Source organism: Macrobrachium rosenbergii, chromosome 4 (genome assembly GCF_040412425.1).
Source record: "Macrobrachium rosenbergii isolate ZJJX-2024 chromosome 4, ASM4041242v1, whole genome shotgun sequence".
Classification (NCBI taxonomy): Eukaryota; Metazoa; Arthropoda; class Malacostraca; order Decapoda; family Palaemonidae; genus Macrobrachium; species Macrobrachium rosenbergii.
Window position 1 is genome coordinate 70,291,722 of NC_089744.1, and position 27,521 is coordinate 70,319,242.

At 42.8% G+C, this 27,521-nt stretch overlaps 1 protein-coding gene across 1 annotated transcript in view; it reads right to left on the minus strand.

Annotated features, from left to right (window-relative positions):
- LOC136835661 (lipase maturation factor 2-like) overlaps positions 1-27,521 on the minus strand; it is a 110,760-nt gene that overhangs the window by 25,830 nt on the left and 57,409 nt on the right. The window contains exons 5-6 of the mRNA XM_067099480.1: positions 18,211-18,389; positions 17,855-17,966 (exon numbers count right to left, since the gene is read on the minus strand). Of these exons, the coding sequence (XP_066955581.1) occupies positions 17,855-17,966; positions 18,211-18,389 (291 nt within the window). The remainder of the gene's footprint in view (positions 1-17,854; positions 17,967-18,210; positions 18,390-27,521) is intronic.

Sequence of the window (27,521 nt, forward strand, 5' to 3'; positions counted from 1 at the left end):
TTAGATTCTAAGTGCTGAATGGCCTTAGTTGCCCAAGTGCTTGGCATATTTGTCTTAAATCAATAAACCAACCAATCTAGGCAACCTCATTTGCTAAAGGTGTCCCATGATTGGAACTAATGAGAAGTTACCTTTGACAACCTCCAAACTTGTGCTTTCACAGCTGGAGATGACTGTTTCTCACCTTGTTTTAACCTTTTGGTTAAAACAGAAACCATTCCTGCATTCAAGGTTTTCATTCTTCTTGAGTCAAGTTTTGTTCTATTTATGTTAGAAACCAGGCCTTCCTCCCAGATACAGCCAGCTTTGATAACCTCTTAACATCCAATTAGGGCAAAAGCCAAAGAGGATCAAATATGTGGTGTCCAAGTGTATTTCCACAGTCATTATGGTTCAGTAACATTCCTCCTCTGGATGATAACACTCCGCTACAAGATGCAGCATCACCGTCTTCACTCATAATTTTGGTGGGTGTTGGGTCTATACAGGTAAAAAGAATGTGGTCTAGTCCTACAGCAAACTCTGTAGGGAACAAACCTCATACCCATACAGAAAGGTGGGTGACAGTCTGCAGATCTGATCTGCTGGTTTCTTGTATTAAAGAGACCCAAGAAACTCCCTGACCTCCTGACTCAGCACTTTGCTTTTTTTTTTGCTTATGCAAGTCCTAAGTTTAAGCAGCTTCAAGAAACTGTTAAGCAGAGTTGTCCTGAGAACAACCAATATCTAAAAAAAAAAAAAAAAAAAAAAAAAAAAAAAGATGAGCATTCATCGACCCAACAAGAAGTGACAGAAGCCAAGAACTTCCCAAAAGACCTTGATGAGGGAATAACCAACTCATATCTGTAGCAATCAGGTTAAACCTTAAGAGCAACACTTTCATAAAAATAAGTATGAATAGCCCCCAAAAAACTAGTATAGTACATTTAAGACTATAAACAACAAACACCAAAAAGAGAATACCACATACACATCAATCATACAAAGCAGCTAAGTATATAAAATTATTTCATGTCTGAGTGTTATCTCAATACAGAAACTGCAAAATTATCCTACCTGACAATGGAAAGTAACCAAACTACATTCTGATATAACTGATAACCCTTTTGAGAACTGTCAAAAAATAAGGGTAAACTCACTAAGGACAGGCAGATAAGCAGTAAATAAAGTGACCTGGGTTAGAAAAGTAATCAGAAGGCCTTTCATATGATGCATCAACACTGAAAGGAACCAGACCAAGAGTCATAGCATTTGATACGTGAGACTTGGGGACCTTGTAGGGGGATCAGCCCTCATCTAAGGCTAGCAATCACTTTAGTCATAAATAAAGCTATTTAGCACTAAGCTGTTCATCCTGCACATTAAAATGTGAACTTCCCAAATTACCATTTGTGTCAGTGACCTTAGCTGATGTGCCATTAGATACCTCTCTATCAATTAGTCAAGTGACAAAATTATGAGTTTTAATTTTCATCTAATACTTTTACATAATACAGTCCAACCTCTTAAATCCGGACCACAGAAAATCCCGGATGACAGAAATCACCCCTAAAAAAGCCCCTTGTAAACAAAGTCTTGCCAGCTCATTCCACCTATATGTTGCTGTGTTATCAAAAGTGGAACAAAGCTTATGAATTATCACTGTCATTCGTTTGGTTTAGTACCTTATGAAAATTCTGGCCTCCATAAGAATCTCCCCAGAAATGCTTATACCTTCACTACGTTGGAGCTTAAACCACTATACTATAGGTTGTTACACTGACAAATATCCAATTGCAAAAGTCAATAATACAGTTGTATTAAGAATAATGATAAGAGCCTCGATGGCCAGGTCGGTTAGGGCAGCAGCTTCGGACTTCATAGAGGTCTGTGGCGCAGATTCAAATCCGCAGCTGACCGGTCAGAGAGGCGGACACTTTGCTATCCGTGTAGACACCCTGGGATTATGTATGTAATCAACGGATAGGTTTGCTTAAAAGCAAATGGGTGTTACAGACTAATACACACACAAACAAAGCCACTCCAACATCCTAAAAACATAACAGACACCTCACACGTCTCAAACTGTCAACATAACCGCTCAACGTCTCCTTGCTGCTGGGAGAAAGGGAGCTGGTGACTGGTACAATACATGTATATGCTACTGGGGTCTAAGTGATGTCAGGCAGGGCAGCCGATAGAGACTACGGTTTACCCCAAAGCCGAATCAAAGTCCTTCAAAGAAGGCATCGTGCTTACCCCACACAAAAATGGAAAAAAAAGCATGTAGAAGAAGAAGAAGAAGAAGAAGAAGAATGATAATTTTAATAAAACTTGTTTTAATTACTGTGTGCAATTATACTTCATGCATTACTGTCATACTGTTATTGTATTGTAATTTATGAATATAACAATCAGGCGCCAATTGCATTCTTATAATGTTTACATTCTTAAAATCATCAACTGATTGCTTTTTACCAACAACATCACAGCCATTAGTTGCTAAATGAAATGTATTTTAGAGATTTGTTTTTTTTGTAAATTGTCAGAGCTGGGTCTAAAAATGCAACTTACTGTATTTATAAATGCAATAAATTTAATGAAGTAAAAGTGTGATTTTCCCAATATCAGATGTTGCTTTTGCCTATTCCAAAATGTTTTGTGGCCTGCACATAATTCGTTTCTTTAGCCACGGCTACAACCGTAAATTTTGTAGTTTACTTTCATAACACTTTCCTCTTGATTGCATGGAGGATGAATAAAGAGCTATTTTATTTTTATTTACGCAAATCAACATTGAAAATGAGCAAATTTTTAATAAGTCGGCAACTGTACAGCAACCCTTAATAGACGTGTTAGTTACGGTAACTGACATCGTTAAACGGCTGTTTCTTGATTTAACTGTTTATGTCAGTACTTGCTGTTGTTTATGCCAGTGTGTTGCACTCAGTGCTAAGTGGTTATTGATTATAAGAAGGCACTCATTTATAAACTTCAGAATCTTGGAGTGGGTGGCTATGTTTTAGGTTTACTTACAGGTAAGCAGCAATGAGCTGCTGTTCATGGGATGTTTAACGAACCAAGATCTATTGTGTCTGGAGTTCCATAGGGTAGTGTTCTTGGTCCACTGTTATTTTCAGTGTATACAAGTGATATGGTTGTTAGCCTGAAAAACAAGATTGTTCAGTATGCTGATGATGCAACACTTGTGGGTGTTGTAAAGTCTCACATATGAGAAATGAAGCTGCCCTTAGTCTCAGTTGGGACATGGAGCAGATTAGTGAATGGTGTAGTTGGTGGGGTATGAGGCTGAATTCCAGCAAAACAAAAACAATCAGCAAAACAAAAACAATGTTGATTAGCAGATCTTATACAGATTTTCCACTCCATCCTCCCCTCCAAATCAATGGGACTCTGCTGAATTAGTCTGAAACTTAACTATTCTAGGTATAACTTTTGATTAACATCTTACTTTTGAGAAACATCTAATGGAAGTGTCTGCAAATGCCACATGAAAGTTAGGTATTGTATGAAAGGCCTCATATATTTACAACTGATAAAATCAATGCAACCTGTTTTAGGTCATTTGTCCTTCCTTGGCTAGAATACTGTTCTCCGTTATGGATGTCTGCTTCTGCCAGAGATTTGTCACTTTTAGATAGAGTGGTTCATGGTGGTAGGTTTCTGTTTCATAATATTAGCAGTTATGATTTGGACCATTGATGAACGATCTCTTCTTTGTCTCTTTTTCATAAGTTGTATTTTAACAGATCTTTCACATTCTCAATTGACCCCTGATCCCCTTTTCTGGCTGAGAGCAACCAGACTTGCTGAACAGCAGCACCAATATGCAGTAAATGTGCCTTGCTGTAGAATTAATCTGTTCCACAGGTCCTTTATTCCTCACACTGTTGGACTGTGGAGCAGTCTCCCCGAGGATGTCATGCAATTGGAGTTCAAACACAGATGCAATGCATTGCTACCCTAATAGTCTCCTTGCATTTTAATACATTTTTATCTATTCATTACCTTATTAATTTATTTTTTTCTTTTTTTAATAAGCGAGATCTCTTCCTTCTGTATTTCCCTTTACCTCCTCTTACTTCTTCCTAATGAATACTATATTCTTCGGAAGCTTGAATTTCAAGTCAACGACCCCTCTGGGCTTGTTCCATACGAAAAGGGTTCATCTGAATAACAATAACAATAATAATAATAGTAATATTAATAATCAATAATGATAATAATAATAATATTAATAATCAATAATAATAATTAATAATAATAATAATAATAATAATAATAATAATAATAATAATAATGAATTCTTGGACAAGTCACAAGGTTGTAAGCCAGAGTTCATGTATGATGATTCACATTTAACCTAATGAACTTTTGCTTCTAGGCCTATATATTAGTTGAAAGCTAACTCAGTATGCATTATCAATGGTATCTACCAAAACTGAGACAGGTATAGAAAGCCTTGCCTAGTGTAATCTACTGTAATACATCTCACACTACTGTATACACGATGTACAGATATTTCCCCATTTACGATGGGGTTACGTTACAAAAATCCCATCGTGTCTTGAAAAAAATGTAACTTGAAATTAGTCTAGCATACACTAGAGTATACAGTACAATCTATACATATACAGTGGCCTAGCCTATACTATACCTACAGCCTACCTTAGTTTTGTGACCATTAATGTATTTTTATACAGTAATTTCCTTATCAGGTGTTACCATATTGTATTACCATACACAAGATAAAAATGTGTAGGCTACGTGTGAACTATAGACCTAGGCTAGCCCAGGTGTTAAAAGTCAAATGGGCTATCACAGCTGTATTTAAGATAGAGGTAATAGTAATGAAAATGTTATTTTACGTACAGAATCCATTTATACTGTATTATTATACAGGCAGTCCTCGGTTATCGGTGATCTGGTTTTTTGGTGCTTGTCTAGCGATGAAAATCAGCAATTTCTGCTTATCGGCGCCAATAATTGCATATTGGTGCCAATACATACCTAACAGAGGTGCCAAGAACCAAATATCAGCAATTTTCAGTGCTTATTGGTGCCGATAAGCGCCAAAAATCGCTGAAAAAGCCCCCAAATTCCCTGATTTTCGGCAATTTTCGCTTATTGTCACACTCCTGGAACAGAACCCCTGCCGATAACTGGGGACTGCCTGTATTGATATGTTATCATCATAATATCTATAAAAAAAATTGTCCCACCTGTGGCAAAAAGTTTTTCTTAGAATCAGATGATTCAGCCTACTACCGAAAGATTTACGAAAAAGGGGTTTTGACAAAGGAAAAATCTATTTCTGAGGGAGGCCCCGTGTCACCCGGTGAAATTCCATACTAACACGAATTTCTAGGTATAATATTGCTAGGTATACCAGAGAAAAAAGAGCTTTCAGGAATGCTGGAGTTACTACCCCCAGATCGAGCGTCTTCCATAATGGAGACGTTGGTATAACCAAGGGTGAGTGAAAGGATCACAACCACAGAGCCACACTCGAAAGACATCCCCATGTCAAAACCCCCCGGAAAGAGTAGTGAGCCGTTCCAGCCCCTACGCTCATCCGCCCGCCAGGCCGGCGACTCCAGCGCCATCTACACTCATTCCAGACTAGCACCACCCCCAGGCTTGGCATGTGCAAGTAGGGGGGGCAAAACCAACTTCTGGGAGGGTCACCGGGTGACACGGGGCCTCCCTCAGAAATAGATTTTTCCTTTGTCAAATCCCTTTTCTGAGTCCAGCCCTGTGTCAGCCGGTGAAATAGTGACAGAGAATCATGCCAAGACTGCAAAACTACAGAAAAAGGTCAAGGTGATCTGAACAAAAAATACAGGCTATGAAAAATAGATTTAATTAAAATATCTCTCCACAGGAAATAAGATTAGTAATAGGTAAGTACATTAATATAACCTTAAGAGTAAAGTACAAAAACAGGCACACAATGTAAATATAGGAGGGGTAAGGTACATCCAATAATATAAAATTACAAGTGAGTAAACATAAACTTATACTTAAGAATAAAGAGAGACATTTACAATATGAGAAATTTATGAGGTACATGGAGCAAAATAAAAACAGCCCAGTACCCCAAGGACAATCCAAATACACAGCATGTCAATATACAATCACCAAGAAGGATAATATTAAGGGCAATAATAACATCAATTATGAGGAGCAAGGCAGTGAGGCATGATAGATCCAGAAGGTCAGGCAGAGAAATAAGTGAGGCAGGCGGGCGGGGGGGAAAGGATAAGGATTAAGGATAATTAAGGTGGGGGAATGACACTCCCCACAGCCACTACTGAAAATTTTAGGGCTTCGAGTGATTTTAAATAATGGCGTTTAAACACTAGAGGTGATTTCCATCCCGTATATTTGGTAAGTTCAGCAAAATCCATATTATGAAAATAATTAGTGGAGGTAGCTACCGCACGGATATCATGAACCTTAGGGACTGAATCCAGATTGGCTTGTTTAATAAAGTACAGAATTTGCTGCCTTATAGCATTCAACGAAAGAGTTCCACCCTTCTCCCTGATAAAAAGAGGGCCCGACTTACACTGTGGAGTTCTTAATAGGTAAGACTTTAAGGTATAGACTGGGCATAAGGACTGGTCCTGTGGAAGAGGCACCACCTTCCAAGGGGACCACCTGTCCTGAGGGTCTTCATTCTTAGCTAAAAATGTATGATCAGGGGAAAGGAGGACTTCTCTGGACGGGAGGAAATTAACAAAATCATCACCCCTAGTGAGAGCCGAAAGCTCTGAAATTCTGGCACCTGAAGCCAAACTAATCAGAAATAAGGTTTTCCTTAACAGATCCATATAAGAGCAATGTGAGTTGTCAATCTCAGATGCCAACTTAAGAACATCATTGAGGAACCACGTAACAGAATGTGGGCGTGTTACGGGTCTCAAACGAGCACATGCTCTAGGAATAGATGAAAAGTAAGAATCTGTAAGGTCAATATTAAAACCATACAAAAATACCTTCTTTAAGGCTGACTTAGCTGTAGTAATAGTGGCCGGAGCAAGGCCTTTTTCAAACAATGATCTAAAGAAGGTAACTGCTAGGTTAGTAGTCATAGTTTGAGCTTCAGATGCCTTCAAAAAGGATGCTAATTTCTTGACTGCTGAATCATATTGTCTGAGAGTAGACTCTCTCTTATCCGATTCTAAAAACAGAGTGTTAACGGGGTCAATGTTTGCTCCCTTTTGAGCAGCGAACTTTACAAAGTCCATAAAACTAGGGCATTCTGAATTTTTAAGGAAGCTGACACAGTCTTGGTTTGTACTACTTGGGTCAATCTGGGATTGGGAATCTGATGACACCGCAACTTGAGTTCCTGAAGCAGAGGGAACCAGTTGCTCTTCGGCCAATAGGGGGCTATCAGAGCCCGTTGACCTTTGAATGACCTGAGTTTGTGCAGTACTTTCAACAACATGTTTATTGGGGGAATTGGGGGAAATAAGTAGATCTTCTCCCAATTGTTCCAGCCTATGGTCATTGCGTCCGTGGCATAAGCCTGAGGGTCCAGGTTCGGGGTCACATAACAGGGAAGCTTGTAGTTGCTCTCCGTCGCGAACAGATCCACTTGGAGGCCCGGAACCCGGCGGCAAACCCAATTGAATGATTCCCCGTCCAGAGACTACTCCGTCTCCAACGGAGTGATTCTGGACAGGGAATCCGCCACCACGTTCCGCACCCCCGCTAGGTGGGTGGCTGACAGATGCCAGCCGTGCTTGTTCGCTAGGGAGAAGATAGCTACCATCACCTGGTTTACGCGACCTGATTTGGAGCCGCCCCTGTTGATGCAATGAACCACCACGGCGCTGTCCAACACCAGCCTGATGTGAATCCGGCTGGGGGGGCGGAGTTTCTTTAAAGTTAGAAATACCGCCATAGCTTCCAAGGTGTTTATATGGAACTGTTGAAACATTGTAGACCAAGTTCCTTGTACTTTTTGTTTTGGCGAATACCCTCCCCAGCCGCTTAATGAGGCATCTGTGTGAACTACCAGCGCCGGAGGAGGGAATTGAAGCGGGACTGACTTTGACAGGCCGCTGACTGTGGACCAAGGCCGCAGCCTCGCCTTCAAAATTCGTGGGATGGAAGAGACCTTGTCTCTGAGCCTGACATTGGCTCGTCTCCGCCACACTCTGTTTATGTCTTTTAATTTCGCTTTTAAGAGCAGGTCCGTCACTGAGGCAAATTGAAGGGAGCCGAGGATTCTCTCTTGGGACCGGCGGGATGCTGCTTTGTCCTTCAGAAATTTTCTGGTAACGGAAGCTATCTCCTTCCGTTTGGACGGCAGGCGGGATAGCGTGTACGAGGACAGATCCCACTGGAGGCCCAGCCACTGAAATCGGGACTCCGGAGTCAAGCGGGACTTCTCTCTGTTCAGCCGGAAGCCTAACGACTCCAGGAACTTGATGACAATGGCCGTAGCCTTCCGGCACTCTTGAACTGTTGGAGCCCAGATTATCCAATCGTCCAGGTACGCTGCTAGGGAGATCCCTCGGGACCGGAGCTGCTGAACTACTGCTTCCGCCAGCTTTGTAAATATCCTGGGGGCTATATTGAGACCGAAGGGCATGACCCTGAAGGAGTAGGCTTGCTTCCCGAGTCTGAAACCCAGGAAGGGAGAGAAGTTCCTGCGCAACCGGGACGTGATAGTAAGCGTCAGAAAGATCGATAGAGGTGGTGACGGCTCCACGCGGAAGCAGAGTCCGTTACCTGAGCTACCGTAAGCATGCGAAATTTGTCGCATTTTTATATAAAGATTTAGACGACAAATCCAGAATCACTCTTTGCTGACCGGAGTCTTTCTTTGGGACAGTGAACAACCTGCCTTGAAATTTGATGTGCCTTACTTTCTTTATTGCTCTGCTTGTTGAGCAGTTCCGTCACATAGTCCTGTAGGACTTTGGAGGAGGGTTGGTAAAACCTGATAAGGGGAGGGGGATCCTTGATCCAGCTCCAACCCAGACCTTTGGACACAATGCTGTGTGCCCCAGGACTGAAGGACCACTGGTCTCTGAACCAGTAAAGGCGACCACCTACCTGACTGGTCTCAGTGGGAGGAAGCGGGTTTGTTTCCTCTGCCACGTCCAGGTTTCCCTCTTGGGGCAGAGCCAGGTTTGCCTCTGTAAGGGGCCCGACCTCTTCCCCCCCTTGCGCTCCTATTAAGGCCGTGAAAGAACCCACGGCCCTCATAGGTAGGGTTGTACGCCGGTGAGGAGACGTACGAGGGTGCAGCAAGGGGTTGGGCTGGTTGGACCAGCATGTATTGTTGGGGATGAGCCTTGGAGGTGGAGGGCTGGGCCACCGCCGAGACCGGGACAGCCTGGACGACCGTCTGATGGTGAGGCCTTTTATGCCGCCTAAAGCGTTTACCAGACTTGGTCTGGGAGCCGCCAGATTTCGGGGTTTTCCGCTTGCAGGCGGAGATACCCCAACGAGAGCGAAGACTCTGGTTGGCTCTGGCAGCCTCGTTCAAAACACTGGCTATGTCATCATCCGGGAAGAGATTCGCGCCGCAGATAGAGCTCTTCATGAGCTTGTTAGGCTCATGACGTATGGTGGCCTCAGCAAAAATGAACTTTTTGCATTCTAATTTCGCCACCATAAAATCGTACAGGTCTGACTGAAACCCTGCTAACAGGGATTTAGCCAGAACCTGGAAGAAGGGCTCCTCTGCGCAGGAGACGGCAGTCGCTTCTGTGATGCAGAGGGAGTTCAAGGACCGGCCTAACCTAGTCCGAGCCTCAAACTCTGCCTTTAGCAAAGCTTCCGGGAGCTTAGGAAGCTGTTCGCTAAACTGCGAAGACGCGCAGTGAGCGTCCAACTTACCCACAGTAAAGGTGGACAGGGCGTCTTTCCAAAACTCCTCACCCCCTGGGAATACCAGGGATGTGGAGTCTGTCTCCCTCAATTGAGGCAAAGGATTACCTTCAAAGCAAGCCCGAGCTGTAGCCAGAGTGACTTTGTTAATGCAGGGAGCGGGCAACTTATCACCTAATGAAAACATAGTGTAGTTGCCCTTGAATGGAGTTAGCTTAGTATTCTCTGCCTGCCACTCCGTAAGAGTGTGCAGGAGAGTAGACTGAGCCTGGTCCCTCAGAAAGATCACTGTCTCTCTAGGGACCTTGTCTGAGCGTACCCAGGCTTCCTCCGTCAGCCTAATGAAGCCTGGGTAAGGGGGGCAGGAGATCGGGAGGAAAAAACTCCAACTCCTCCAGATGTCTCGTGCCAAGACCCTCGATTGTCAGAGTGTCTTCGTGCCGAATGGCACGAAGAGCAAAACGCCATGGGTTCCCAACATCGAAGGGAGGGAGATCAGCCGTATCCGGAATCTCATACTGTGGGTCGGCCCCGCCGGAGCGAGCCATACCCGCCAGTATGGTATCGTGGCTGTGAAGCTTCTCCGAGATTTTGGAGAGCTTCGACTCTACCTCCGCCGAGAACCTTTCAAGTAAAGAGTTGGCAAACGCCTCAGGGTCAAAGGCAGGCTGGCGAGGAGGGCTTGGTTTTGGTGCCCTCTTACTCGCGCCTTTGCCCGAGGTTCCTGGTTTGCTCCCGGAGGCTACAGGTACAGAAACCTTAGCCTTCGACGGGGGGAAAGGAGATGCTTTCCTGGAAGACGAGGACTTGAAGCCCTTCGCCTTCCATGAAGTCTTCAGCTTCAACTTGGGGACAGCTGATGGAGCCCTGTCACCCAAGATGGAAGACTTACCAAATCCTGTAAAGGAAGATGCAGAGGATGATGGGGAATCAAAGAGGGCGCCCGCCCCCGCAACCTCACTTACCTCGCTACCTACCACTTGGTCCGGCTCCGTATTCATTGGCTCCAGGTCCAAGTCCAAGGCGGCGACGTCCTCCGAAACTTCCGCGTACAAGATGTCTTCTTGGGGAGGCTGTGTCGCGTCCCGGATCTGCTGAATGATGGGGGTGGCCAACTCGGCTGGGACGGCAGCAGCAACCCGGGCGCCGGGGTAAAGCAGGTCTCGCAGGCTTGCGTCGAGGACGTAAGGCTTCCCCGACGGTACGTTCCTTCCGAACCCAGCCACCCAGGCGCGGAGAGATTCCAGAGATGTTTTCTTAGAGGACTCGTCCGCCTGAAAGAGAGCAGGCAATCAGGACTAACATACTGTAATATAAAAGCAATGATTACAATATGAGCACTTATTAGACTGAAGAAACGTGGGGAACGAGAGGCGATATCTTACCGACTCGTGCTGGATGCTACTGCATAAGGCGAAGCAGACCTCACAGCCATCAGGGTGCCAAACGATGAGATCGTCCAACCGGACCGCACAACCAGCGTGGGTCCGGCACACCACATTCCCGTAGGGTTGCTGGAGGGAAGCGGTGCACCCTGGCTCCTCACAACGCACAGTCTGTAAGTGTAAAAAGTACATGAACCTACCACTCTAAGAAACCTAAAGTAGGTAGGCCTGGGTATTTCAACCTACTACCGGAGGACTCCGGCGGGAAGAAAAACCCCTCGTCAGAGACGGGTCCACCAAACCATAAATTAAACAGAGCGGTAAGCAAGCTGCATCCCGACCACCGGAATACTCCGGCGGAACGAGAGAGCTGAGTTAACAGGGCCCTACCACAAGGATGCCAGCAATAAAGACGGCGGAACCCCAGGGCAGGACACCGGACCCCCAAAATAATAAAATAATAATAATAATATGTGTAATGGCGGAGTGAGAAGCTCGCTCCGCCAGTGGATATACATATAGAATACAAGTGATGGTAACGGAACTGGTAACAAGGTAATGAAACGTACATTCCGGAGACCGGAGATACCCCTCCCCCCGGAGAGCCCAAACCTCCCCGCTAGAGAAACAATAGGAGGGTGAGGCTACCAACATCACAAGGCCATATATAATAAGGGCCGGAGTAGGCGCCAATCAACCCAACTAAGGCAAACTCAAACAGAAAGAGGTCGAGAACGAAAATAAGAATGTTCGAAAACCACTCGATCCTAGGAGAGCAGGTTAACGAAACATCAAGACAAGCCACCGGGGACTTGCTCTGGGAGGGAACGAATCCCTCCACCAGGGAAAGCCCCCAACTCGGAGAAAACGCCAGCTAGCGTCACCCGCACGAGAATAGGCAAGAGCTGGCCTGGGATGGGGAGGGGGAGGGAAGGGTTGGTGGGGCAGGGATGGGGAGTAGGCTAAGTCAAGTGAAAACAAGAGACAAGGGAACATGCTTCACCCGCTCAACTGCAATCACGCGCCACGCCAAGTAAATTAATACTAGCCGTGGCAGGACGAGCCTACCCCAAATGAGAGGAGAAGGGGATAGCGACCAAGGCCTCAACACGCCGACCCCACCTAGTCATAGCCTAGGTCAGCACCAGTGCCTAGGCATAGCCTAGGCTAACGGGGAGGGACAAGGGAAGGGCGGGGGAGGAAATAACAGGGAGAGAAATTTCCGTGCCGAAATCCAACCAGGGCCGAAAGAAAAGGGGGAGAATGCCATAACAGCATAGAGGAGACACACCCATCGAAACTCTACCCCTCCGTGGAGAAGGGGGAGGACAATGGGGTCTCACTCTACCACCCAAACAACGGCCCATGGAAGAAACAGCAACAGAAACTCCCTCAACCTGAGGATCCACCCCACACCTAACCTATGAGGAGAGCGGGAGGCCAAGGAAGCAAAATATGAGCCTAACTGGACATGGACAGGCAAGGGGAGGGCCCCACACAACAAAATACCAAATAAATCACCATCACAAAATATACATAACCCAGGAATATTTGTGCTTGTGCAAGGCGCATGGCCTAACCTAGAGGAGCGACCAGATAAACAATAAATCCAAGCTGACGCTCCCCCGCATGTAATTCAAGGCAACAAAACACGTACAGCACCAGCACGACACAATAAAATGATAAATAAGCTAAAACTGTCATGGGAACACATCCCAGAGGAAGAATCCTAAGCGGGAAATGACGGGAACCCTAATAGAGGAAACCCGACATGTAGATCAGTAAAACATATAAGAAACACCGATATAACCCGCCCAGGAAACACCACCAGGATGAGTTCCAGGGGGAATAATGATAAGTAATATAACGACAAGGAGAAAGCCCAAACAGAACAAGCTGGATGGGTGAATCTCGCGGTCGACATGGCTGGCTAGGGGATGCCACGGCGTCATAACAACAATCACATATAATATGAAAATACGGACTGATCCAGCCACACTTATCAAAAATCCCACAATAAGATGGTACTTAACTTGGAGATGGTAAAGTTGCTGGAAGACATGCTGGCAAAAGGCAAAAATCGTCCAAAGACAAAAGCACAAAATCCTGGGGTACGAAAAATCACGTGCTAGAAAATGGAATAAGTGTAGATGGCGCTGGAGTCGCCGGCCTGGCGGGCGGATGAGCGTAGGGGCTGGAACGGCTCACTACTCTTTCCGGGGGGTTTTGACATGGGGATGTCTTTCGAGTGTGGCTCTGTGGTTGTGATCCTTTCACTCACCCTTGGTTATACCGACATCTCCATTATGAAAGACGCTCGATCTGGGGGTAGTAACTCCAGCATTCCTGAAAGCTCTTTTTTCTCTGGTATACCTAGCAATATTATACCTAGAAATTCGTGTTAGTATGGAATTTCACCGGCTGACACGGGGCTGGACTCAGAAATAATTTTTTTGTTGCCAACAGAAACAAATGTATTAATCCTTAAACGCCGACTGGACGTATCATACGTCGACTAAAATTGCCTGTTGGGTGCCGAGTGGACATACCGTACGTCGACTACAAAAAATTTCAACCTTCGGTCAACTTTGACTTGACTGAAATGGTCGAAAAACGCAATTGTAAGCTAAAACTCTTACATTCTAGTAATATTCAATCATTTACCTTCATTTTGCAACAAATTGGAAGTCTCTAGCACAATATTTTGATTTATGGTGAATTTAAAAAAAAAACTTTTTCCTTACGCCCGCGCGGTAACTCGGCCGAAAATTTCAGAAATTCTTTCGTCATTTTGTCGTAAGTTTTGCACTGTTTTATATTAGCCGTTACATAAAGTTTTATATATGAAAATGTGTGCAATTTCATGTAAAATACAGCAACATACAACCCATGGTTGTAGCTTTTATCAGTTTGGAAATATTTTCATATAAACCACGATAACTGCCAAAATTTCAACCTTCGGTCAACTTTGACTCGACCAAAATGGTCAAAAACGCAATTGTAAGCTAAAACTCTTACATTCTAGTAATATTCAATCATTTACCTTCATTTTGCAACAAATTGGAAGTCTCTAGCACAATATTTCGATTTATGGTGAATTTTTGAAAAAACTTTTTCCTTACGTCCGCGCCAGAAATTCTTTAAATCACGTTGTCGTAATGTTTGCACCGTTTTATATTAGTCGTTACATAAAGTTTTATATATGGAAATGTGTGCAATTTCATGTAGAATACAACAGAAAATAACTCATGGTTGTAGCTTTTATCAGTTTTGAAATATTTTCATATAAATCACAATAACTGCCAAAATTTCAACCTTTGGTCAACTTTAATTCAACCGAAATGGTAAAAAAATGCAATTATAAGCTAAAACTCTTACATTCTAGTAATATTCAATCATGTACCTTCATTTGGCAACAAACTGGAAGTCTCTAGCACAATATTTCGATTTATGGTGAATTTCTGAAAAAAAAAAAAACTTTTTCCTTACGTCTGCGCGCGGTAACTCAGCCGAACATCTCAGAAATTCTTTCGTCACATTGTCGTAATGTTTGCATCGTTTACATTAGTCGTTACATAAACATTTATATATGAAAATGTGCGAAATTTCATGTAGAATACAACAGAAAATAGCTCATGGTTGTAGCTTTTATCAGTTTTGAAATATTTTCACATAAATCACGATAACTGCCAAAATTGCAACCTTCGGTCAACTTTAACTCGACCGAAATGGTCGAAAAACGCAATTGTAAGCTAAAACTCTTACATTCTAGTAATATTCAATCATTTACCTTCATTTTGCAACAAATTGGAAGTCTCTAGCGCACTATTTCGATTTATGGTGAATTTTTGAAAAAAAATTTTCCTTACGCCCCCGCTGTAACTCGGCCGAACATCTCAGAAATTCTTTTCGTCACGTTGTCATAATGTTTGCACCATTTTATATTAGTCGTTACATAAAGTTTTATAAATGAAAATGTGTGCAATTTCATGTACAATACAACAGAAAATAACTCATGGTTGTAGCTTTTATCAGTTTCGAAATATTTTCATATAAATCACGATAAATAGAAAAAATTCTACTTTCGGTCAACTTTAACTTGACCGAAATGGTCGAAAACTGCAATTTTAAGCTAAAACACTTACAGTCTAGTAATATTCAATCAATTAGCTTCATTTTTCAACAAACGGGAAGTCTCTAGCACAATATTTCGATTTATGGTGAATTTTTGAAAAAACATTTTTTACGCATCTGGCGCATTTAATTCATGCATCATTTTGTGATAATATTTTCTCTGTGTTGCTTTGATCATTTTACAATTTGTTATATACCAAAATCATCGCAATTTAGTGTACAACACAAAAGAAAAAATAACCCGTTAGCTTTAACCGTTTTGCTCACAGCGCGATTTGTATAAAATTATATATGAAAAATTTTTTTGCACTGTCATATATTTCAATATTTATATATGATAATGATATTTTTTTCATTTCTGATGGTTGCATACTAAACTTCAGGCAATGACAAAAAAAGGAGCCAAAAATGAACTCTTAATCTTAAAAACTAAGCATGCTGTGATTTTTGAAAAAACTTTTTTTCCGGGCGCTAACTCCCGAACGCCGCCGGCATACGGGAGACGTTTTTGTAAATAGAGGCTCAGCGTTTAAGGGTTAATGGAATTATTATTATTTTGAACATAAATGTAAAACGGGTATATAAAAAGGTAAACTAACATACTATATGTTAAAAGTAAAATCAACAAAATATCACAATTACAAAACAGCTGTTTCCTATGTTTTGTATATTTACCAATGTAAACACTCTCTCTCTCTACTGTACATATCCTTTAATGAAATATGAATTACTGTATCACAAACATAAAACTACGAAACAAAGGCCAAGAAGTTCACAATGACCTCGAATAAGTGCGTGCATATGTAAGTACGTGTTACAATTTTTGGGGGGCTTTCCTTGATTTACTGTACCGTTTTTATTACAAGTTTAGTTTATTCTAAGTATGATTAGCACACATAACAGTAAACAAGAGAATACTTACTCTCTAATCACCATAAAGAATTTAAAATGCTTACTTCACATGTAGGCAAGACAAAACCCAAAAAGGCTATACCAAGTTTACCGATGGCATGGAATTGTGTGTTTACATATGTATGTACCCTACGAACTTGGTTGCATTCATAATTTGGTTTATAAAACTAAAAACAAATTGAGAAAATGCGGTAAAAAAAATAAATAAGAATACTACAGAATAAAATATAAACAAAATAATGTAAGAGTACAGGCAGTCTCTGGTTACCGGCGGGCTCGATTAACAGCAATCCGGTCTTATGGCACTTGTCTAGTGACGAAAATCGGCAATTTTCGGCGCCGAAAATCGCTGATTTCCACTTATCGGCGCCAATAATTGGATACTGGCGCTGATACACACCTAACAGAGGCATCGATAACTGAAAATCGGCGCCGCTAACCCCTGAAAAGCGCTGAAATCGCTGATTTTTGGTTAGTGGCGATTTTCGGTTATCATCACACCCTCAGAAACGGAACCCCGCCGATAACCGGGGACTGCCTGTATGTGTTACTGTACAGGCAGTCCCCGGTTAATGGCGGACTTGGTTAACGGCACTTGTCTAGCGCCGAAAATGGCCAATTTGTGCTTATCAGTGCTGATAATTAGGTATCAGTGCCGATACATACCTAACAGAGGCGCTGATAACTGAAAATCAGCGCTTTCTGGTGCCGATAAACCCTGAAAATCACCAAAAAAGTGCTGAAAATGGCTCAATTTTCGGTTAGCGGCAATTTTCAGTTATCATCACACCCTCAGAATGGAACCCCCACCGATAACTGGGGACTGCCTGTATTAGGCTTTAATGTAAACATGCTTCAGCTCTCTCTCTCTCTCTCTCTCTCTCAGTACTGTACATACACATCCTTTAATGAAGTATGAATTAATGTACTGTATCATAAACATAAAATATGAATTACTGTACAGTATCATAAACATTAAACTCCAAGGAATTCACGACGCCATTGTATGCTGCTGCCTGTGCTGCACGAAATTTAAAATATTTTCAATACTGCTGAATCAGTATTGCTTCATAACCATCTGAACTGCTAACCTCATCACAAACTCAATTTATTATACAATGAAACATCACAAATGGGGAAATACTTGTACTATATATGATGAAATCATGTTTTTGGACAAAATTTTACAGATTGTGTGATACACGAGATTGGGTGATACAGGAGTATACTGTATCCTGTACACATATTACGGTTATTTTGTATGCTTTATATTTTTGAATTTCACAGAATGTGTTCGTTGGAAATAAACTGTGCTTGTGTATTTAAAGAGCAAGCTTCAGTTCTGAAATCCAAAAAAATCCAAAAACTGAAACGTCTTGTGTTGCCATCCTTGTAGCCGCTCAAGAACTAATGACATTTGATTAAAAAAAGTCCCAGATAATGGGAGTTACCAGACCACGGAGTGCCATATTTAAGAGATTGGACTGTATAATGATTTCAAAATGAAACACTATTTTCTCAATTCTAACTTGAAAAAACAATAATAAAATTGACAAGAAAAAACTCACCATGTTGATATCCTAAATGAACATCATCCATAAGAGATAAGCAAAGAGTAAGTGTCAAGAAATTGAAGAAGTTATAATTTCCCGTAAAAATGATCATCACTTGCAAGAGAATCTGTAAAAAATACATACAACTGTGAGCTCCTAATTCAATTTTTATAGACAATCTACATACCCGTACACTCAAAAACTTGAAATACTTGATTCCAAAGATGTATATCTGATTATATAAAGTATGATATGAAAATGTCTGTATTACATTCACAACACAAAAAAGTACATTTTCATCTGCATGAATTAAAATATTCTTGAAAGGAAAAATGTAATTTTCACCTACAGAACAGCAGTACTTTACTTACCTGGCTGTAGCATGCAAATATTCTATGAGAACGCACAGGACTGAAAAACAAGAATGGCACAGGAATCTCTATTAAGAAGGTTGCCACAATACACAGTTTGTTCCACCATACAGGAAGCTGATGGAAATACCATGCCAATGGTGTTGGGATACACTGGGATTCATAATGAACTGTCAGTGCTGAAAAGAAATAAGTGTATAAAGATTGTAATATTGGAGATTAAACAAAACAAGGTTTCACAAAAATGAAGTTTTCATAATAAAACTAATATTGTAATACTTACCTGAACACCTGAATTAGCCCTGGTCACCTACCCAGCCCGAACTACATCCCCATAGCTTTTACCCACTAAGTGGATAATAAACTGTCAGCGTTACCAACGCTTACAAGAAAATCTAGTCAAATGAGTTACCTGAAGTACCACTGGCAACACTGCTGCAAGTCCCGGCCAAGTGAGGCCGAGATACCCCAATTGCGTTATCCACTATTCAAATTGAAGTGGGGAGGAGGGTGGGAATCATCAGGTGTTCAGGGTATTACAATATTAGTTTTATTATGAAAACATCATATTGCAATACACTCCCTGAACACCTGAATTAGCCTGATTAAGAAAATTTAGTGGAGGTGGGATCAATCTAATTCAGCCCGACCTGCCAACAGGGAAAGCAGGTTACTCATTATTCGCCTACTCTGTATAAATGAATGTATCCTCACCTGGTTATCCCACTCAGCAGGTGAGAATGTCTGTAGAGAGAGTACCCCCGACTTCAGTCTCATGTCTAGGTACTGTCTGAGTCGAGCTACCTCTCATGTGGTATTCAAACCTCCTCATGGATAGAGAGTAGCAAAATAAAAACCAACCTACCATGTGGCTAATCACAGCCTCCCATGATTAGTGGAGAAATGATGAACCTCCCATGTGGCTAATCAAAGCACTCTCATTTATGGAGGGTCTGAGTCGAGCTACCTCTCATGTGGTATTCAAACCTCCTAGGATAGAGAGTAGCAAAAAATAAAAACCAACCTACCACGTGGCTAATCATAGCCTCCCATGATTAGTGGAGAACGATGAATCTCCCATGTGGCTAATCAAAGCACTCATGTATGGAGGGGTACGATGAACCTCCCATGTGGCTAATCAAAGCACTCTCATGTATGGGAGGGTGCCAGAAGAACCTCCCATGTGGCTATTGTAGCCTCTCATGTATGGAGGAGAAGTTGAGTGTGCTGGATCTTGAGTTCTTCGCCGTCCGTTGTCGCCGATGTCTGCGCAGAAGAGGTTGAAGAAACCAAACCTGTCCACTGGATCTGCCTATCTTCACAGTACTAACGTCAAACTTAATATTCTCACTATGAACCCCGACTAACGGAGAATCCAAAATTCCAAATTTCCTCAGACTACGTTCATTACCTAGAGTTCCCCCCACCCTTAACATTACTACGTAATTATAAGAACGAGTTGGTCGTCGCAAAGGGACCAAGAAAATCTTCTTTGAAGAAAACTGAACGTCTTTTAGGTAGAAAGTCGTGAAAACCAACACCGACTTCCAAGTGGCCGCCTCTAAGAACCTTCCGCACTAAGGGAGTACCCCCTTAGCTAAATGAACGCACCCACGATAGAAGGGTTAGTGGCTACACACGAACTAAGAGAATAACTTTCATGTAAAAAGGAGAACGATGCATCTCCCAAGTGACTATTCAGAGCCTACCCATTAGGGAGGGAATGAGGCAGTGTGCCGAGCCGATGACCCTCCTCCCTGCAGGTTGCGGCAAAGGCCGACGAGCGCAGAAGTATCCCAGCGCCGATGAAACAACCTAGGCTAGCCTACGAGAGCACCTCTTTGGACTCTCGTAGGGAAACTATCAAAGACTAAGATACTTAAGATGTACTAAACTTAAGTTCATGTGATTATACTATCACTATTGCTTAAGATTCTAAAGCCTAGAAGGAATTTCTCTATCTAGTTACCCTAATAATCACCGCACTACGTGAATACTACCTTAGCTAAATGAGCGCACCCTAGATAATAGACTCGCCGTTAAACGTGGACTAAGTGAATAACCTTCCGAGTCTTCGCACTAAGATAATACCACCTCAGCTAATTGAACGCACCCTAGATAGGAGAATTCGTTACTATACGCGATGGGGAGAATTGAACGTCTCGTAAGTAAGGGAAGAAAACAAAGACGGACTCGCAAGTAAACTACCTCCAGAATAGAAAGCTCTGAACCATTCCTTAGAAAGGAAGATGAAGTGGACATACTCCGAATACTGTGTGGTAAAAAAAAAAAAAAAAAAAAAACTGTTAAATACTAAATATAATGTCACGTCAAATTAAATTGCGTTCAAGGGCATAAACCTCGCACCACACGAGAATCGTGAAGTGTGCCCGCAACTGTGTTCGTGTAGTGAGCGTTTATGAACCAGGAATCAGGAACCCTTCTCCGAAAGTAACTAATCGCATCCTTGACAGCGGACGGGAAGGATTCCGCGGTGAGACAAGAAGTGTACACAGAAGCGGACGGCGTTTATCAACCTTTGATAAATATTCGCATCGGACATAAAGACACTTACAGATAAAGAACCTTAAACGAACGAAGTAGAGTTTTAGCCTCTCGGCCACGACTTCCGGAAGAAGAGAAATACTTATTTCCCGCCTAGGAAACTTCCCGAAGCTCGACCATTTTTTTTTTTTTATCTGCAGCTAAAGCCGAAAGAAAGAAATAAAACACCTAACCAATTATCTTAACATTAGAACTTCCAACAAATCTCACGAGAGAGCCCGAGGGAACGTAACAAGTCAAAGAAGATCTTACTATTAGAAATTTTCGGGAAGCTAGAAAAATGTACTGCAAAGTGCTGAGCGGTAGCCAGCAATAGTCGAAAATGGAAGAATCTTGACTTTCTGAAGGAATAAAAGAAAACCAGGTATTTCAGTTATGGCAGGCCTAAAGATGGAATGACCTTCCTTACGACACAGACTTCCCCATATCAAGTTGACCTGGTAAAGCTAACGGGTTGACTTCTCAAGCTGAAAGAAACACTGTCTAGACATAGCTTTAGAGTGTCTGGACTGTCTAGCTGTTTGCTCGGCAGTCGCCCGCAACTAGGTTCATCACGCAAGAGTTTGGATGATAATGGTGAAAATGTGGTTGTCTAAAAGATCTTCCGCATGAGGAGGAACATCGGAACTTCCGTAGGGAGCATTAGGAATTCCGGAACCGCGAGCGTTAGAGCCAGCAAGGAGCTAGAGTCATAGACGTCTTGACACTACCGCAATTCCTGATTACCTGATGAATGAGACCGAATGGCGGTAAGTATACACCTTTAAGTTCTTATGATCTTGTTCCCCCCCCCCAGTTCTTAGATACGACACGGCAGTTACGATGTTGCAAAGCAGACCCATTTCTGTGTTGCACACTAGGACTGAGAAACACCTGAGGGCTTCCTTTACAGCCCTAAGGTTCCCGAAGGTTATGACTCCTCTCGTTCCCGAGCCCTCCAGAGGCCCGAAGCCTGGGTTCCTCTAAGGTTGCTCCCCAACCTTGGTATGAGGCATCTGAGTACAGATGAATGTCGGGAAGAGGGGAGACTATAGACCTTCTGGATGTCAGATGCGCTTCTTCTTCTGACAATCACAGGCGATCCGATCCGACAAGCAGAGAGAGAGAGAGAGAGAGAGAGAGAGAGAGAGAGAGAGAGAGAGAGAGAGAGAGAGAGAGAGAGAGAGAGAGGGGACATTCTCCCTAAGAGGCTTCTTCAAGTGGGTACCGGCTGTTCCCTGTTAGACAGGAACCCTCTACTTCCACATTTGTACCTTCAGCGATGCACAATTGCCGACACTGGAGACATGAGTTAGAAGCAACAAGTTCGTTATACTGGCCACATCCCTTGAACCCAGAGCAGCCACACTAATCATAGCTTGCTGTGACACTACTGCTGATGACGGCTACACGAAATAGACCATGGAGGAGATATCCTCCTCCCTAAAAGACTGTTGCAGAGCGCAAAAGGCGCCCTCAACAGAACCCTCTCCGAATGTCCGGATAGTGAGGTGGAAGCTTCAAAAGAAGCCCCCTCTTCTGCCAAAGAACGTTGTACAGTCAGGTGACATGTTAACCTGGTACGCCAGCCTTATTGACACCGAAGTATTGAGGTGTCAGGCAGTACCAGACCGGAGGGAGAATCATCTTGTTTGAGCAACTACCAGTTCTGTCGCATATAGCGACTCGAACATCGTTGCTTTGGTAGTGTAGGCTCCTCCGGAACCTTGGATTGAGGATAAGTGAGGAAGTCTACCATCCGCTTATACTCCTTCTCATTGGCTGAAGGAGAACTAATATCCGGTACCGGATCCTCTTCTTCAAATGAACAATCCTTGTCGGACTGGTTCGACCGAGCCGGAGGATTATCGGACTGGTCCGACCAAGCTGGAGGATTGTTGGACTGGTCCGACCGAGCCGGAACAGGAAAGAGGCAGGCCGATCCCTAGCAAACAGCGAACTTGAAAACCCGGAACTTGCTACACCTGGGTGCGTGAGAAGGAAACCTGACGTATCAATCGCGAACATACTGGAGGCACCAAAGTATAGGTTGCGCAAACCCCACACCACCCAACATGGATGACGCAACACCTGGCCGGACCACGCCCACTCCTGAGAGCGAAGAGGCCGCAACACCCGAACCACTCAAATCTGGATGTATCAAAACCGCATGAGAATGGGAATCTGGAACTGAAGACCCGGAATCAACCCCGAACCAACATGGATGCCTAGACGGAGGGAAGAGAAAACCTGCCGGAAAGTTGAGAAAGAAGAAGCCGACGGAGGGAAGAAGGAAGAAGCCACACTCGGAGTACCCACCGGAGTGCCCAACGCCAACGTTGGACAGATGGAGAAGGTCCCAACCGGACCGAAACTCAAAGGAGTATTGAAGGGAAAGTTACGAGGTACCGAACCGAAGGTAACATAAGAGGGTAGTTACCAACTATCCAGGAGAATGGAAAGGCTGCGGAAACTATCGGTGCTGATACACTGAACGCTGGCGCAGGCGAATCGCCGACTGCCGTAGCATCCGTAAGAATCGCGGAGGATGCATTACAGTTAGGAAACTATCGGTGCTGATACACTGAACGCTGGTGCAGGCGAATCGCCGACTGCCGTAGCATCCGCAAGAATCGCGGAGGATACATTACAGTTAGGAACCCATAAAGAATGAAATAAGGAGTTGCTGACGCCTCCGCAAGCACCTGAGAAGCAACTAGACCGGATGCCTGAGAAACTACCGGATTTGCAAAAGGTGATATGACGACGGATCCGTAAAAAGTACCCCTTCCCTTAACCCCGAAGAGAGAGAGGGGGGCCGCTGAGCTCTAAAATGCAGGGTTGAAGCAAAAAAGCCTTGCTCTGGTGAGTTAAAAGCCAAGAAAACAGGATGCGCAGCAAAGACCCCGAGAGCCCTCCAAAGAGCGGACCGAAAAGAAGATTGAGAAGGGCAATAGAAGAAGGCTTAGAAGAAAAAGGGGAAAAAAAGGGAAATTTCCGTAGCGGCCGAAGAGGCCATAGATTTCAAAGAAAATAGACTGGTTCCCCCCGCCCATGATAATCTTGATAGACATTATCAAACCAGAAAATTCTTTTAAGACATGATCATGAATATTGGAAAAACTCGATCGCCAGAATTACCACCATCGCAAGACGAACAAAATTTTAAACCCCCTAAGGAAAAGGAACCTTCGAAGGAGGAGTATTCAAGGAAAAACAAAAATTCAGAACCAGATACATCAGAAACCAAATCTGAACGACCCTCCACGGATCTGGAAACCTTTGTTGCACAGAGCACGAAGCAGGAAATAAAACTGACGATTGATCTAAATGAGAGACCTAAACCCAAAGAAGACCACGCTCAACTACTTTTCCTGAATACTTCCTAATTAGAATTCCTACCCTTCTGAGTGATTCCTAATTCTAAATCCACCTTAGAACTTACGCTTTTAGAGGGAAGGGGGAAATCTGCTGCCAACACTGCCTGCTCCACGCCAGGGGGGCCGGCAGATCCTACCTTCGAGGTTTGCGGTTCTCCATGACCCCCGCCACCCGTTAGGGCTGGTTCTGGAACAGGCAGGGGGGCTGAAAAAGAACGATTAGTATCTACAACACTATTACCTCTATCCTTATCTCTAGTTTCCGTTAATTTAGTCATAATGCTAGAAAAACAGACTGGACATACTCAGCTAGTAACTTGTCCTCTAACTTTTTGAATATTTCTTCCATCTGATCTACCGATCAAGACTCGCCGCCTATCTGACTGATACTACACGGTGTCTTCCTACATAAAAAACACAAACAGAATGTCGATCGTGTTTGAGGGTACTCATCCTACGCTTGCAGAACGTGTAGGGCCAATGAGCGTCAGCATTTCCAGCAGAAGAAGGCTCTGTCGTCGAAGATGCAAAAAAAAGTGGAAGCATCAGCGTTAGCAGACGGCGACATCTTCTTGATTGACTTATCCAAACGAGTCCAAAGTCAAAATCGGGAGAGAAGTTCCAAATCCTATCAATAAAGTATCCATCCAGAAGAAAATGCGTTGAAAACGTCCAAATCGTGATCTGATGTCCAAATTCTTTAATGGGGGTTGGGCTAAATGACCAAAAGTTCGCCTGATGTGGGACACACCCATACAGCATGGCGAACAAAAAGCAATTGGGGTATCTCGGCCTCACTCGGCCGGGACTTGCAGCAGTGTTGCCAACGGTAACTCATTTGACTAGATTTTCCTGTAAGCGTTGGTAACGCTGACAGTTTATTACCCACTTAGTGGGTAAAAGCTATGGGGATGTAGTTTGGGCTGGGTAGGTGACCAGGGCTAAGTCAGGTGTTCAGGGAGTGTATTGCAATACCATATTTTATGCTACAATTATGTAAATAAAAAATATCATCACAACAATTACATTACATTAAGATGAGTAACTTGTTCATGATAAGGGTACAAATGCTGGCAATTAAGATGAAAAAAAGTAGTTAAAAAAATTCACCAGTAATTTCTTACAAAAAATGAACTTTTTATACAATCTTCTTACTTGTAATTGCCCACATTTATATTCTAAACACATTCCTAGACACATTCCCAGTTTCCAAGATGGATCCTGAGGCCATGGGAAGCAAAGTGTTCTTACTTACTGAGAGGTCAAACAAACCTGTGAATAATCAGCGGGAATTTTGACTAGATGTAATTAATTTGTAGGAAGGAATAATTTTCTTCTTCCAAAATTTGGTTGTTTAATCACAACCCCCATCAATCTTATATAACCTGAATTTGTCCCCTAAATGTCCCCAGGTTCAAGTGTTTCATGCAACAAAATATGGAAGTCCCACACTGCATTTCCTCCATCAATTTTCATAAACCTGGCAGCCATGTTTCTCTCTTCCTTCAATGTGCTTATTTCAAAGCAGGATCACTTTTTCCAATGCTTATTTCCAACTTTTTTTTTTCCATTTTGCTCATCTACTCATCATTTATTTCTGGCTTTCTGCATCTTTGTGCTCTCAGAATGTAATGAGTGACATGTCTAAAATTAGCACATGTTAATTAAGTGTTCAGTGTCGTCTTTCTGGATTGTATATTTTTGTAAAGTGCTGTTAACTGTAATTAGTTTTTTAAACATCTTAAGATTTTAGCTCTTTTACAGTTTACTTCATTTCCGTCTTTCACTTTTTTTTATCATTTTGCACTAAGAATTAGTTTCTTGACAGCAGTAGCCAGTTACTTTTATTTTTTCTTAATTAATAGTGCTGTAGCAAAAAGTATATGTAATTTGTTTTGATACTCTGTATTCGAGACTTTTTGGTAATTTTGGGGGTTGGTGTTGTATTTACCTTTATGTACACTGTTCTCTCACAGGTTAGAGAGCCTTAACGTTAACACTTGTTATCTATGAGGTTGCTTTTGTTTTTCTTGTACTTTAATTATTAGTGTACCAGTTACAGTGCTCATGTTGCTCCCCATGACTGCTAATTTTATGGATTTTGTGTTACTTTCTGGACTCCCATTGTTATTCTTGTTTTTTCTATTCAATAGGGATATGATACTGTACTAAATACCTGTACTGTATTGTTTGCAGTGTGTATCCTAGTGGCTTTTACTGTACTGTGACTGAGCATTTTTGGTGCCTTTCACTATATCTCAGCTTGTTTGTCAAGGCAAACTAGTTAAGGCCAGTTAGTCTTCATGTGCTCTACTATACCTCAGTGTACCTGTCAAAACATACCAGATGGGGCTGTCAGTCTTCATGTACTCTCTCAATAGAGGCCCTCATCTCCGTTGCAGCAGCTGTCATCATCAGGTATTTGCTTAGCTTCACCTCACAGATGTACCATGAGAGGCTGCATGACCAGTGCTGCTGATGTGTCTGTTTCATCTACTTCAGTGTACAGGCAACAGTCAAGTTTATTTGGACCCTAGTCAGGAAATCTTATCCTGTAACACCAAGTAGATAATCAACTCCAAGGACGCAGTGGCCCCCCTTTCAGGGCAAGCAGGGAAGGCAGGAAAAATGACCAGAAGTCTCCCTTTGACCTGGGACATCAGAGATGAGTTCTCTAATTCTTGAACCACTAGTGCCCATCTCCAAAAATTCTGGTACCACTGGCAAGAAAAAGATGCATACCCTTGGGTGGTTCAAATCTTGAAACAAGTTCATCAGCTCCATTTCGGGAGGCAGGTCCCCTCCTCCATCAGCCCCTCCAATGCAATTTGAGACCTACTGTGTGCGAGAACAAATGAAAGTTCCTTGCACAGAACTATGAAATAAGACCTATTTTGGTCAAACACATAGAAAAAATAAAGTAGATCCCTGCAAGTTCTACAGTAGGCTTTGGGGATTGGAAGCCAATTTTCAACCTCAACCCTTTTTTTCAACTCATGCCCATACAAAGAAACTGTCACCTCAGTCCATCACTCCATTTGGAAGGATAACTTCTTTGTGTCTTTGGATCTGAGATGTGTGTAATTGCAGATCCCCAGTCACAGCCTTTCAAAGGTAATCCTACAGTTCTTTTGGAAAGACAAGACCTTCCAGTTATGTCTTGGTCTACCATTACCTCTTAATGGTCTTTACCCAGTTAATGGCTAGTTGCAGTTTGAGCTCAAAAGAAGGGCATCAGCTTGATGAGATATCTGGCCGATGACTGGGTGATCATGGCATTCCCCTCCCCAGGGCTTTTGGGACATTCAACTATATTATCATTGCATACTAATACCTGGTCTAGTCATCAATTTGAATCCAAGAAAGCACAATATTTATTTTGGTAAT